This window comes from Motacilla alba, chromosome 20 (assembly GCF_015832195.1).
Source record: "Motacilla alba alba isolate MOTALB_02 chromosome 20, Motacilla_alba_V1.0_pri, whole genome shotgun sequence".
In the NCBI taxonomy this organism is placed as follows: domain Eukaryota; kingdom Metazoa; phylum Chordata; class Aves; order Passeriformes; family Motacillidae; genus Motacilla; species Motacilla alba.
In genome coordinates, this window is record NC_052035.1 from 13,631,953 (window position 1) to 13,646,951 (window position 14,999).

At 44.5% G+C, this 14,999-nt stretch overlaps 1 protein-coding gene across 2 annotated transcripts in view; it reads right to left on the minus strand.

Annotated features, from left to right (window-relative positions):
* Positions 1-357: 357 nt before the first annotated feature.
* Positions 358-14,999, minus strand: part of TSHZ2 (teashirt zinc finger homeobox 2) — a 210,316-nt gene continuing 195,674 nt past the window's right edge. For both annotated transcript variants that reach the window (XM_038159451.1, XM_038159449.1), the window contains exon 3: positions 358-9,689. In XM_038159451.1, the coding sequence (XP_038015379.1) occupies positions 9,688-9,689 (2 nt within the window). In that variant the 3' untranslated portion in view covers positions 358-9,687. The remainder of the gene's footprint in view (positions 9,690-14,999) is intronic.

Genomic DNA, 14,999 nt, shown 5'->3' on the forward strand with positions numbered 1-14,999 from the left:
CGCGACAAAGCCCAGGGGAACAGAGCAAACCTGTATTGGCAGACAGCAAGATAAATTGGATGATCTAATAGTCCTTTTCCATCTCGAAGTTTTATGATTCATTTGTTATTTTAGCCATCTATATATATTTTTTATTTTACCCCAGAGGGGTTTCTTGAAATGTGTGCAATATATTCCTTTTTTTTTTTTAAAAAAAAAAATCACTTTAAGAAAGAGAGAAGAGGTCAGTGTTGGAGGATCAGAGGCAGCACGGGGACGGAACGGGATGGGATGGGATGGGATGGGTGTGTCCCCCCACCCCATAAATCACCCCACAGCCAGAGGAGGGAGAGGGAAAGACTGGGAGAAACCAACACAGCGTGGGGCTGCTGCTTCCCCCTGCTCATTTTCTTACTTTAAATTATTATTATTGCAGGGACAAGAGCTTGTAGAAATCCTGTGTGAGTTTTACTGAACCAGGCACATTCCTGTGGTTTTTTCACTCCCACAGCCTCTCCAGGTCAGTCTTTTTCTTTCTCTGCAGAGAAAGACAGGCAAAAAAAAAAAAAAAAAAAAAGAACGAAAGAAAAGAAAAACCCACACAAAAATCAATCCATCAAATGTCATTACAGATTTATTAAGCCTGATGTAGAAAGACTTTTAACAGTAACATCTTCAGAAAGCATAAAAAGAGCACTTCTGTTCAGTCTTGTGCTTTGAAAATCTAAATATATTTTTATCATATAAATAATTCTTTTCATGTTTTAAGTGCATCTGTTTTTTTTTCTTTTTTTTTTTTTTCCTTTTTTTTCCTCCCCTTTTCAAATTTCCATTTTACAATTGGCCAAAAAACCTGAAGCCTGCATTGACTGAAATGAAGCCATTTGCAAAGCTAATGATGTTGTGAAGCATGTCTGTGGCGAGCCATATCAGCTAGATTTCAGAAAGGTAGTTCAATGAGTGCAGCATTAAAATGAGGGACAGCCTCCAGCAAAATCATAATTGAACACACCCAAGTCCTTAATGTCTGCAGTTGGGTTTCCTGATGCAAATTACGATAACATTTCAGATGTGAGCGCTCGCTTTCCAGTAGCTGCAGTGGAAAAGAGACATTTTATGCCACAAAGGGAAGAATTACCATGTTTAAAAATGTAAATAATATATGTATAGAAACCTTTTTTATGGAAATGAGGCATTCAGGATTATGTGAACAGTTTGGGCTATTTTTTTTTTTCCCTTTTAAACACAACAGATAAAGATGTGTGATCTATTATTCAGGGCTTTAATTACAGTTCTAAAACTGCAGTGATTTTATTAAAAAAAAAAATCCCTGGGCATAAAAAGTAATGTTTTCTGTGGGAAAGTTGAGGGATTTTTTTTTTAATACAATGTATTTACCGTGGTGAAAATACAGAACAAAAAAATCACCGTAAATAGATTTCAATGCTACAAAATCATACACAGAAATGCATCTTAAATGCTCTGGAATGCAGTCATCTTCCTGTGAATCAGAAAAGGCCTTAGATAAATAGGTTTGACCTGATTTAAATTTAATGAGATACATAGTCCTGATTGTTAATAATTGGTTTGGGGGAACCCAAAACAATAAAAGCAATAATCTCCTCTAGTATAAATTATACGAATTTATTTAGCAATCAGCTGAAGGGAGGGTGGGGGGGAAAAAAGCCATTAACATTATCAATTTGTTTAGCTGAAGTTAGTTATAATAAGCAAATAATTGGAAGCCAAATTGCCAGGCAGGCTCGGAGAAAGTGAATGTGGGGAGGATGCCTGTGTGTGATGAAGCTCTGGGGCCACTAGATGGTATGGTCCTCCCAGCAGAAAGGGCTTTTTCCATGCAAGGACCATTCATAATCATCCAAACCAAGTGAAACATGGTTTTGATTAAAGCAGCCTGTTGGCTCAATAATCTCGGTAATTTTAAAAACATCCTTAATGTGGAAGAAGAACACTGCAATGTCAGAGATGGCCTTGGGGCCCATTATAAACAGCAACAAAATAAATAAGGAGAAGAAATGAGAGGTCATGAAAACAAAATTAAGCTAATGTTTCAAATTTTGACAATTATGAATTGTTCCTCCAAGAAGACATTAAAAAAATAATTCAGGCACTATTAGATAAAATACAAAGAGAATAATTGTACATGTATGAGTTTCCCATGGGACTAAGCATGCTTTAAAAGCAAAACTTGACTTCGATTCCCCCTCTTCCCCCCGCCCCCCTTTCTAGCCAGCATTTGGGCAGGTCTCATGCAAACACAGACTTGCTTCTCCGAGTTCCTCCAAAAGCTCCTCTCTAATTCCTTTATAAGCCATTAAAAGATGATGACCAAGAAAACAAACAAACAGAAATTACAAGCGTATTTTCTATGGAAAAAAAAAAAATATCCCCCGTTATGGACCTTTTTTTTTTTTTTTTTTTGTAGGAAACCGAAACAAGCAAATATAACAAAATCTGTGTTCATACCATGGCAATATAGTTAATATATACAAATATGTACAGTATAAAAATGCATCAAAGGCGCAACTTTTCATCCAAACAAGCTGCAGTGCCCGAGGAAGAGCAGCTTGGCCCCCTCCTCTCTAAGTTACAGGCAATATGTTCTATACAGCATGCACTGGTTACAAAATGAGTGCAGGAGCACCGAGACATTCGCCAGGGAAAGTCACCGCCAGGCCCCTCGCGGGGAGTCCCGTCTGCCTTGTTCATATAAAAAATGGGTTTAATCTTGCCTTTTTTGCCATTTGGAGTATATACATTTGTGGGGTTTTTTTTAAAGAGAAATGAGCTTTCGATTCTTTATTTTCCTTATTGTTTTGGAAACAGGATGCTAACACCACGGGTCACGGATGGAACCTGAGGATGCTGCCAACACCAAGCGCGCGAGGAAGCAGCAGCAGCGCTGGGGCAGAGCAAACCCATCCAGATTCAGCGGCGCGGCCAGCTGTGCTCCACGGCTGAAATGGGGGTGGGTCCCTCCTGGTTCGTGCCGACGTGTTCCAGGTAACAAAACCCAAAACAAACACGCAGAGTAAAAGACCAACAAAGGATTAAGAAGAGGTGCCTGAGCACAAGACAAAAGGGCGCATTGTACCGGAGACATAGGACAGAGGAGTACCCTGAGCCAAATGAGAACTGTTGAGCTTGTCAGCTTTTGCAACCTGTATTGCACATTCCAGCACCTGCTGCGGGGTAGAGCCAAGGTCCTGCCCTGCACACCCTGCAGGTTCCTGCTGCCAGCAGTGCCCAGCTGCTGCCTCAGCCCCGGAGCCCTGCCTGCTCCTGCAGGGATGCACCAACACACTCACACCCGTGTGCCCGTGTCTGACGGGTGCTGTGGAAATGTCTGCGAGCACCTGCATGTCCTCCTGGATGCACACAGATGTGCCATTCTTAAACGTTACCTGGACCAGCTTCTCAGTGAAAATACTGCCCACAGAGATCTCCCACATTTCGGGCAGTTGGGAGGACGTGTGATGCCGTGTGGGGATGGGGAAAACGTTCCCTGCCTTTAACGTGGCTGCATTTTGCAAGACGTTATTTTTGTTTTCTTCATGAAACACTGATCGTTTCCCCCCTGCTATCTCATCTAAGGAATCTAATGAAAGAATTTGTTGCCTTTACTTAGATCAAAAAAGGAAAGGAAAAAAAAAGTTTGCTCAGCTCGATGGTGTGAAGTGGAGCTGTGCAATCCGCCAGGATTAGTGTTTAATCTGTTGTCTCAAACAGGGCTTTTTACAAAGGCCTAAAGACATTTCATGAGCTGAGAGGGATGATGAACTGGACGTTTATTATCCTGCAGTTAAGTCCAGTGGTACAGCGAGTTCACTTTTAAAAATACTCCCCAAGAAAATATTGTGCAAACATTTTGGTACAAGAAATAAGTGTTGTCTGAAACTTCATCTACTCTTCACATCTCTTCTGGCAGAATGAGAGCAAAAAATCCACCACTAGGCTGAAGGATGCTGGGATGAGAGTGCTTGCTCTGGTATAAAAGTGGTCCAGCAGAGCAAAAGGAGCTGTACCAGTATAAAGTGCTTTATAGTGATACAACTGGTGTAATTTTACAAGCATGAGCACATCAATATCAAAGTTTTGCAATCACCTCCGTGACATAACTAAAAACCTTCTCAAGTGCAGGAGATTTAATTTGCCTGGAGCTAGGGACTGAAGTTTGCTGGACTTGTTTTGAAAAATGCCTAAATATGTTCAGAATATGAGGTTGGGACCACGAGGATGGCGTTTGGAGCTGGGTAGACAGAGGGTAAACCTGCTGGGTTTGAAAGGGTGGCTCTGGATTTACACAGGAATAAATGCACCCAGAATCTGGCCTCTGTTTTCAGACATTGGACTGAAATGGGAGGGAGGTGGTTACAGGGAGGATCGGGGGGGGATGTGCCACAGCATGTGTGGGGTGCAAAGCTGAGTCAGCTTCCAAACCCATTATTTGTATTATTTTATTCTTTCACTTTCCTTTGGAAGACAACTGGAGGGTAAGAATTCTGAATTCTACATTGTTTCCACGGCAGGAAATAATGAAGAAAAAGAGAAAACCCAGGAAGCATTTCTGGAATAACAACCCAGTGGCTCACCCAGGGCCATCAACCAACAGGCTGACCTTGAGCTCAGGTGCTGACAAATCAAGACCTCATTGATGAAATGTAATTGGAATCTGCCTTCAGATGCATGTCCTTTATTCCTTTGTTATGTTTACAAGTATTACACTCGCTGTGGTCCAAACTGACACAAATGGTCAAAGGTTGGACTTGATGATCTTGGAGATCTTTCCCAACCTGAGTGATTCTGTGACATAAAAAAGGCTCTGTTTGCACCCACGATGGCCAACTCAAACTCTTCAGCACCATTATGGAATTGTTCTGAGTTCTAGGGAAATTCAGGAACTTCTTGCTGAGCATTTCCAGCTGAGGGCAAGGAAAGTTGTGACCTGTGGGACAAATTGTGATGGGGAGCAGAAAACCCAAGTGAGGAAAGCTCCAGTGTCACTGACCCTGCTGTGAAACCCAACCAGGAGCTGGTCTGGGGGCTCTGGGGTGGTCAATATCCAGGAGTTACAGCTCCATAATTCCTAACCCAACTTCCTAGGAGCAGAAATGACATGTCTGTGCCGGGAGAAGGTGGGCACACACCAGCAGCGCTTGCTGACAATCCATGGAAGTGGCTCTATCGGTGCTCCTGCTTGGGGACAGATGGCCTTTAAAGCCGGCTGTAATTGCAACGTATTGATCTGGAATCTGTGATCAATACTGTCTTTATAGAGAGAATTTTAAATATAAATTGCATCGTATATCTGTTGGTGAGGACAAAAGCCCTGTGTGATGGAGATCTCCCTCCACCAGCCCCGGAGTGACGATGGAAAATGGACAGGGGACAGGGGACAGCCCAGCCAGAGCCACCTCATCAATCTCTGCCAAAAATCAGGCTGCCTTCCTCATTCCCTTGTTCTTCACAGGTTTGATCCCAAAAGAACACCCCCAGCATGACCCTGAGTGTCTGGGATGCGGCTGAATCAGGCCAGGGGACCTGCACAGAGCCAGAGTCCCCTCAGCAGCTGCCACCCAAAACCCCAATATTCCTTTTTCCTGGTCACCTGGGGCAGCTCGTATTCCATGCAAATCCTGCATGGAATTGCTTCCAGTGCTTCCCAGTGGGAATTTCCCCTTCTGGTTTAGGAGCTGAGCTGTGGGTATGAAGTAATCAATAAATATGGCACTTTAGCAAAACATGATTACGGAAAGAAAAAGAGGCCAAAAATTAGGGAAACAATCCTGCCATTTGAATGCATGAGAGTTGGCTCAATAGCCTGTAAAGCTGGCTTGGAAGGCTTCACCCCCTGTCGTGCTAATATATAATTATTGATTTTTAAAATGACTTTTTATATCCTCCCTGATCTCTAAAAAAGCTAGGGAGGTCAGTCTTGTAAATACTTTTACAAGTAGGTAATAAAACCCATAATAACTTGCATTGACAAGTAATTACTGGGCAGGTTTGTTAGCAGATTCTCAAAGATATTCTTTTAACCCAACAATTACTATTGTACTAATGACAGCCATTTTTAAAGTTAAGTGTCCTTCTCCCTCTCAGCTGAAGTAACAAAAACGTGGAAAAAACACCTGAGACTGATCCACTGAAATTCTCACATATTAGGCCCCAAAGGGATGCTAATTACATCTCCCTGTTTTAAAATAGAACATTTTTTTTTCAGGTGATATGGCTTATTTTGACATGGATGGTGGCAGGAAGGGAGCTCTGGTTTCTGAATAAATCTTTCAAAGCAGTGTGTGAGGGTAACAATTCTTCCTGCTTTATTTCAGTGCAAGAGCATAAACAGCTTGGATATGTGGTGTATCAATATGCCACTTGTTAATAAGCAAGGGCGTGAATCATAAATATTCGGCTGTTTGATCACCAGGCTTTTAATTAATGTTTTGATGATCTCCAATAAGAATAAAAGTCAGAACGATAGATATTGAGTAGCGACAACAGAGAAAAGATGCAATGATTTTTTTGTGCTACCTGATTTATATGACAGAAAAACTATCAACTCATCCAGTTTCGTACAGAGAAAAGAGAGGAGAGATGTACATTTTCCCTTCTTTATATCGTATTGTAAAAAAAAAATAAAAATCACTTAATTCAAATGTGTACCTAAAACGTTCCCCGAGGACAGCGATGCAGGCAAAATGATCAAGCTTTAGCACCGTGTGATAAAGGTTTGTGGCCAGATTTTTAAACAGAGCACCTGCTCCCACACAGTGGGGACTCCTGAGCAAAACCTGACCTCCCTCAGGGGCTTTGGCCTTTCCAAAATCTCCCCAAGCCTTTGCAGCTCCGGGGTCCCGGGTGGGGCCGTGAACCCTCTGCTCAGCCTGAGGGCACCATAAAGCTAATTTCCTGCCAAAATTGAGCAGCTGGTGCCCCAGATAGCCCCAGCTCCGGGTGCTGTGGGCTGGCTGGGAACCCCAGTCCTCCTTTTTGTGGGCAGGGGCTCCTGAGAGCTCCCCGTGTGGGAATTCCTACAGCCTGGCCTTGCCACAGGTGCAAACCCCTGCATGGAGAATCCAATTAAAAACCAGCCAACTCCCAGCAGTGACAGCACCAGGGCCGGGAGCTTCACCTGCCACATGCTGCCAGCAGCCCAGTATTTTCTCCCTGCACCCAGAAGCTCAGGGAAAGGAGCCACACGTTCAGTTTCTCCCCCGGGCGATTTTCTGCGGCGCTCGTGGCCTTTGGGTCGGCACCACAGGCCCCACCTTGTGCAACTTCACCTCGTAACTCTGGCCCAGGCTGTGCAATTTAACAGCTTCTGAGGAGCTCGATGCTAATGCATTGATTTTCCTTTAATAGAATTTTGTTGTCGATGGCCGGTGCTCAGCACGGTGCAGGCTTCAATCTTAACCCATCTGAAGGCTCTGCTCGTTTCCAGTTGAGCTCCGTTCATTTCCAGTTGAATAGGTTAAGCAAAGACAGACCTCACTGTTCTCAATTCACTTTATGATCCTCCCATCATAAAAAATAATATCAGCACCTTGCTTTTCATGTCAGAACTACATTTGAGCTGCTATTCCCTATGCCCATGAGTAAATCCCATAAAAGCCGCCCCGTTGTACTGTCGCTATTTTTCCTTGTGGATGATTGATTGATGGATGAGTGCTGACACTTCAATGAAGCTATTTCGACTGCCATCTCAATCCGATGATGTGAGGGGTATATTTTCTGTCCATGCCTCATTACTTCAGAATGACATTCCTGGAACTTCATTTACTTTTTCCCTCCTTCCCTCAAGCGCCATATTTTTTCCCATCTAGGTTATGCATGCCATAAAAAAAGCAATTTGCTATTATATGTGGCATAAGGGCAACACTTTCCCTAGGAGGTAAATAAGAAGGGCCTTTTTTTCTCCTCCATGTTGAGTTTAGGGATCATGTCAAAATTTCCCAAGCAGTGCCAAACCAGGCCCTTCTGCACAGGCCACAGGGAATGCGGGGAACGTATTTAGTCTGATTTTGTGACTGCTGCACTTCAATTATATCCTTGAACATCACGAACAAAACAACAGCAAAAGACACTCCAAAGCCCTTTCTGATTTGAGAAAGAGCCTCTTCTCCACTTGTGCCTCGCATACTTTGAATATTTCATTTGCCACGGAATAGCGATTTACAACTTGATCCAGACTTATTTTTCCTTGGAGAATAGGGGGAAGTTCATCGTCAAATGCAGAGATGGATTTGTCTACTGGAGGTTGTTTTCTCTGAGCGAGAGCAAGCAGGGCTGCGCCTGGATTTCCAAGCAGTGCACTAGGAACAGTGGGACTCGTGACATTGGCATATCCTGGAAGATTCTGGGAGTTGACTTGGGACCCGATTTTAATCTGTGTAATACAGTATTCCCGTTAATAATAATGTATAATTAAGACATCCGTTAAAAATCCATAACGTTAATTTAATGGAGAAAATCTAATACAGTTCTATTGGAATTTTTACGTTAAATTAACTTTAACGGGCTTTTAATGGATGTCTTAATTAGATCTCATTATTAACGTGAATATTCCACAAATTAAAATTGGGCCCTCGAAGTTTTAATGAAAAAAGTTACAAGCACAAATTTGAAATTGCCATTTTTGTAGCCCCCTTCTCCCAGGTCGGGTGGGTTTGAAGGCACGGCCGTGGTGCTGGCCGGGCCGGACAGAGCTCGGACACCAGATTCTGATCCCAGTTTTGGTGGCACAAATCCAAAGTCACTCTGTTGACCACAACAGAGCTTCAGATTTACACTCACCTAACTGAGAAAGGAACTCTACTTTTATTCTTTTATATCTATATATAGATATTTATATAGTGATATTTATATATAGATATATCTATATTTATATAATGTTCAATAATCTAACAATAGTACTTTTGTTTAAAAATCCCTCCATCCCATATGTCTCGTCATAAACCGTAATGGAGATTTAAATATATATCTATATCTGAGGAATAAAACAAACTGAAAATAATCCATTTCAAACAAATCTTTGGCAGCAACATGGTTAAGCATAACTATTTGAACAACTTGCACAGAAGATTAACATTGTTCAGAGGTTTTTTGGCTCAGAATCTGTTTTAACTTAATAATTCTTGTACTTACTGTGATGTATTGATCCCTAGTGCAATGACTGGATTGGGCAACCCAGGTGCAACAGTAATAGCTGCACAGAATAGAAACATTTCCTTTAGACAAACTATCCCAAAGGGGTTATAAATAGGAAATGGACATTACCATGAAAAGTAAAGCTTCCAATGTGACTGCATCTTGTGTAGCACACTTGGACATTAAACTATGAAGAATTTTTTTTTCCTGTCAAGTGTTACAAATTGACGAAATAAGTACATCAATGTTCTCAGTCATTATCTTACTTCAGTGGCACTTTGTTTTAGTGACAGCAAAAAGGGACAGTGGAGACCAGACAGCCCCAGTGCAGTTTATCAATGAAAATCTAATATCGTCCATAAGCAGGGGAGTGGAAATCAATACTTCATTACCAAATTGTTAGTGAGGATGAAGAAGAATAGCAGGAGTTTTTTGGCAGCCTCCTCGGTCCGGGTTGCTGTGAGTTCAATGTCAGGGCCGCGGTGGCGCGCGGGGCCGGGCGCGGAGCTGGGCTGGAGAGCTGGACTAAGGCATTCGTCCTGCAAGCACAACAACAACAACACAGCCACATTACACGGTCTGGTGACAGCCACACCTCTGAGCAGGCACTTCCAGCCGTGGAAATGTCTGCAAATGAGCTCTGCTTCATTCTGTGCACCCACAGGCTCACAGCAAGCCAGGACTCACAAGTGGGGATGGAACCCTGGTTCCACAACCGTGCAGGGAACCATTCAGTGGGTGAACTCCAGCTGGTGCTGAGGCTCTGCCTGGTCTCTGAGCCCCTTACTCTGCTCCCCCATGCTCCTTAAACTTGGAATTTTAGAGCCAAGAACACGCTCTGAAACCCTCATGGAGAGTTGGACATCTCAGTACCCACACAGTGTCTATTACCCGGCTATTCCTGCATTGTTCCTACTTGTTGTGGCACCTTCCCAGCATTAAAAACCATCTTGCAATGGGCCTTTTCCATCCTGCAGCTGCTAAAAGTGCTAAGTGACTCAAGTTGTGAAGCTGCTGCTACACAGAGACAGAAGGGGCTTGTTTTATTTAATTTCAAGATGTGGGTTTAAAAGTTCAGCCCAAAGTTGGGTTCTGCTTTGCTTATTACCTGGGAGAAAGATACCGAAGAAAGCAGTATTAAAAAACCAACTGGAAAAATAGGGTGAGAAATGAGGCAGGCAATAAGTAGAGTGAAAGTCAATCTGGAGAAAGCACAGAGGAAAAAAAGACCTGCAGTGGGCAAAGAAATATGTTACTGAAAAATATATTATCTGTTCAAGGCCATGGCTATTTCAGCAAACACAACTCAAATCCTGCAGTGTGTTCTCTGTGTTCTGGCTAAATCAACTGGAAATTCAGTAGCAGCTTTATTTAAAGTAAAATAAACTCAGCTTTTCAAAAAATTCCATATGAAAACAAAAAAGTCCATTGACATCATGCTAGTTAGTTTATAATTTGGTTTGGTTTACAATATCTTCACCTTTTCAGTTTTCACAGTGATGCTGAGTTTTGCATTGGCAACCCAGACCTGCTGTGGAGAAACTGTTGGAAGGGAAGAGGAGGTTTTGGCAGCTGAACGCAGAGACTTTTGGCAACTGAGGATGCATGGAAGCCAGTCTGAAATTGTGGTGAATACCTTGGATCATTATTCCCACTTAAAAGATATTAAAAGCAATCCATGTTGACACTTTAAGATGTTGCCTTTAGGTTTCAGAGGTAACACTCCAGAGCTATTCTCGCTTTGCAAAGCTATTATTTTTCACTGCAAAAGGGCAGAGCTGTGCCAGTTTATACCCTGCTCAAATCTTAAAGAAATCCAGAAGCATTGCTGTGGTAGGGCCTGGAGCTGACACACAGCAACGCTGCAGCCAAATTCTCACTGTGGGATCACCTCTGCAAACGATCCAAGGGAGACTGGGGATGGAAGAGGCGCTGGGCTTCACCCTTCCAAGAGGTTTCCAGGATGGAAAACTCCCTGTGACACCCCAGCTGAGTCCTGCCTTGGATCGTAGCAGGCCCTGCAGTATCTGCCTCCCTCACGGAGGTGGGACACAGGCACCGTGGCCGTGGTGAGGGACACTGGTGACCCAGCTGAGAGCAGGAGTGGTGACTCATCGTTAGGATAATTAAGCCAAATTAGTGTCACTGAAAGTGCTAAATCTGGGAAGGAGTTTTGGAGTTACCGCAGGGCACTGGTTCCCTGCCAGTGGGAAATATTTATAAAGCTTGGAGTGGAAAAATGAAAAGCCAAACTCCTGCCTCCTTTTCTTTTTGTGCCATTGTGAGGAAGGCCCTGGGACTTTTGAACCAGCATAGCAATATCCCTGGTCACTTCCCTGTCACAGAACAACTTTGAGGACACTGTTAGCACTGGGCAGATGCTTCAGAGGCACAGTGGTCAGAGGGAAGATCCATGAGAAACTCCTCTGGCAACAAATAAACTTTTGAGGCTCAGTGTCCACCTACTTGACAAATGGTAACATCTGTGCACAAGTCAAATCAATTGGGACTTGGCATTGATTTCCATGGGATAAATACTTCACCCCTAAGGTCCTTTGGCCAACTGAAGTCTCCATCCTTGTGGGTTTTGTTGGGTTTTTTTGGTTTTTTTTTTATTGATACCACTGCAGGCTGGGACAGGACTTTGGGAAATTAATTAGTGTGAGCCCTGATCAATAAGGGTCATAGTTTATGTATTTCATTATCAAGTCTGTTAGAGATTCAGGGAGTTTGTGGAGAGCTTGTCACCTGCAGTCAGGGCAGAGCAGCCGGCACATTCCAACAGCACATGATGGGCAGAGTCTGGTGCTTGCTGGGCATTTGCTGAAATGTAGCTCACCCTGTGCCATAAAGAAAACTCCACCATTTAAATCATGCTCTGAAAACGTGGCTGAGGGTGTTCATTATACTGGTGTCTTGTACAGCATATGTGAAATATCAGTTGCAGATACTGAAGCTTTGCTTTTATTTAACACTAATTATCGAGCCATCAACAGATGTAAAAAGCTGTATCTATTTTAACGCGGACGTGGCAGGACTCAGCATTCCTCCTAACAGCCTCCTTCCCTCTCCTTGTCCATGGCACAGCTTCCCTCTGCTCATCCCAGCATTGCCAGGAAAACACAGCTGTGAAACCTCTGAGATGGGAGCTCTCAAAGGCGCCTGCAGCCCCAGACACCTGTCAAGGGTGTGTCAGCAGCTCGTGGCACGCCAGGCTCGGTGGTGACAGCGGCGCTGCCCGGCTGGGCTGGGCTCGTGGAGCTCCCAGGGCTGAGCTGGGCTCAGCTGAGCTGGGCTCCCGGCTCACACAGCAGTGTCCAGCTCGCCTCCCACCCCAGTGCTTCTCTGCCCTCTGCAGTGTCCCCTTTTCCCCATGGCCAAAGGCCACACCGACGGAGTGACGCGGCCTCCCAGGGCTTGCCCATCGTGGGGTGGTTCTCAAGTCATGGAATCCCAGAATGGTTTGGGTTGAAGGGACCTTAAAGCTCACCTTGTTCCACCCTTTCACACCTTCCACCATCCCAGGCTGCTCCGAACCCCATCCAGCCTGGCCTTGGGCACTGCCAGGGACTCAGGGACAGCTACAGCCGCTCTGGGCACCTGTGCCAGGGCCTGCCCGCCCTCACAGGGAGGGATTTCTTCCTGACACCTCACCTAAATGTCCCCCCTTTCAGTGTGAAGCCATTCTCCCTTGTCCTGTCTCTCCAGTTCCTGTGAGGAGCCCTTCCAGCCTCCCTGCAGGCCCCCTCAGATCCTGCAAGGTGCTGTGAGGTCCTTCCAGAATCTCAAGTCCTTTTCTTGGGGATTGCTGTCACCATTTGATTTTTGGGTTCTGCCACCTCTTCAGGCTGAGGTGGGATGGAACTCCAGAGCCAGGCAGATGACAGCAGCTTCAAGTATTTATAACATCTTCTCTGTATTTCCATATCTTTGCTAATATCATATTTCCAGCTCCTATTTATGCAATGGGATAACAAAAATGACAATATTCCTCTGTGATCCACCCACCACAGTCCATGGGAGCCTATGGATCAAAACTTTTCCAGGCTGCAGCTGTACCTATCACAATAAATTGCAGGACTCTTTAAAGGCCACATAGAAAGACACAGACAGGCCCTTTGTGGTTACCAAACATGTTATCTCTAGATGTCATTTCTGACCTACTTTTGCTGGATTTTTGCAGCAGCACAAAATCTGTTCCTTAAAGAACCATGCCACGTGCACAGTACCTAGAAAGGGGGAAACAGCAAATCTGGATATATTTTATTTCATTTAGGACTCCTCTCACCATGAATTACAATGTTACAGGCTCTAAACGCCTTCTCGTTACCCATAATTATAACTAAAATTATATCAATCTAAACAGTAACTACTGGAATGATTCATCCTGATTGGGAGGAGCATGCTCCCTGGAGTTCTGCCTGCCCATCCATTTTAAAGCCTCGTGGCAGGAATAGCTTTCCAGAAGGTCATTTAACAGCACATTAAATAAATAAACAGAACACATTTGCTTCAGCAAACACACTCTAATAGGATGGGAAAACATTTGGGGAGAGGTAGGAATAACCCTCATGAAAACCAAATCTTTCAGTTCTCACCTTGCTGGGGGTGCAGCACCCACCAAAGGCAGGCAGAGGCTCCGTGTGATGCCAGCAGGGACAATCCCTCATGTCCTGCACACCGAAGGGTCCCACAGCCCACCAATGTCACCAGCAGGTCCCTGAGCCACCCATGTCCCTGCAGGAGCCACCAGTCTTTGTCCATTCACCCCCAGCCATCAGCCACGCGGAGAGGGAAGCGTGGAAAACATTTCAGGTCTGAGCTTGTGGGAGTGTGGGGCAAGAGGAAGGAAATGCGGGCTGGAACTCAGCTCTAGCTGGGGTGTGTCTGCCTGAACGCAGAGCTAACTGCTCTAACACCCAGCTGCAAGAATTGAGAGACCTTGCATGGGATGATGCTTCCCCCCATTGTTTGGAGCTTTGCAGGGAGGCAGCAACGGTGCAGGAGGGACAAGGAGCTCAGTCCTGAAGGGAGCCAAACAGAAAGGTGGGAAGAGACAATTTCCTGGAGTAATAGCACAAGGGGGAATGGCTTCCTACTGACAGAGGGGAGGTTTAGATTGGATATTGGGAAAATATTCTTCCCTCTGAGGGTGGGGAGGTGCTGCCACAGGTGGCCCAGAGAAGCTGTGGATGGGTCAGACACAAAACTGGGGCTGCAGCTCCCCGTGGCTCCAGAGAGACCCAGTGGAATCCTGGGCTGCTGGAAAGAGAGGGATTTGTGCCACCTGTGTAGAGAGAGGCCCAGATTTCACCCTGAGCCCAGTAAGAGGTGGCACAGTGACACAGAGCACAAAGGGGTGACATTCACCTGGTCCCTCAGGTGTGTCTGGAAGAATCACAGACTTGGAAAGACGAAAAAAAATACAGGGAACATTTAACTTCTATTTCTTCCTATAAATAAAGTTTAGCCATCAAATCACAATGTATTTAGGAGCACATGTTATTGACAGCCTATTCTTGGAGGGGGGAAAAAAAATGGATTTTTTGGCAAAGTTTCCTAAAGATTAAATTGTTCATTGTACAGGGCACCATCTGCCCTTGGAGAGAGATTTAGTTGATGGCAGCTGCAACCAAAGTGTGGAAGATAAAGCTGAATTTCTGGTTTCTTTTCAACTAGCAACTGTCATTACAGGTCGCATGCAAACTGTGCCATTTTCTGTGACAAGCAGGTTCTGTAGGATTGGGTGCTTGCTACATTTTAAAGTGCCACCTGTAAGGATCCCAGCCGAGAAACAGCTTTTGGAACACACCTTGCAAAACGTGAATTTACAGCACATGAGACAAAGC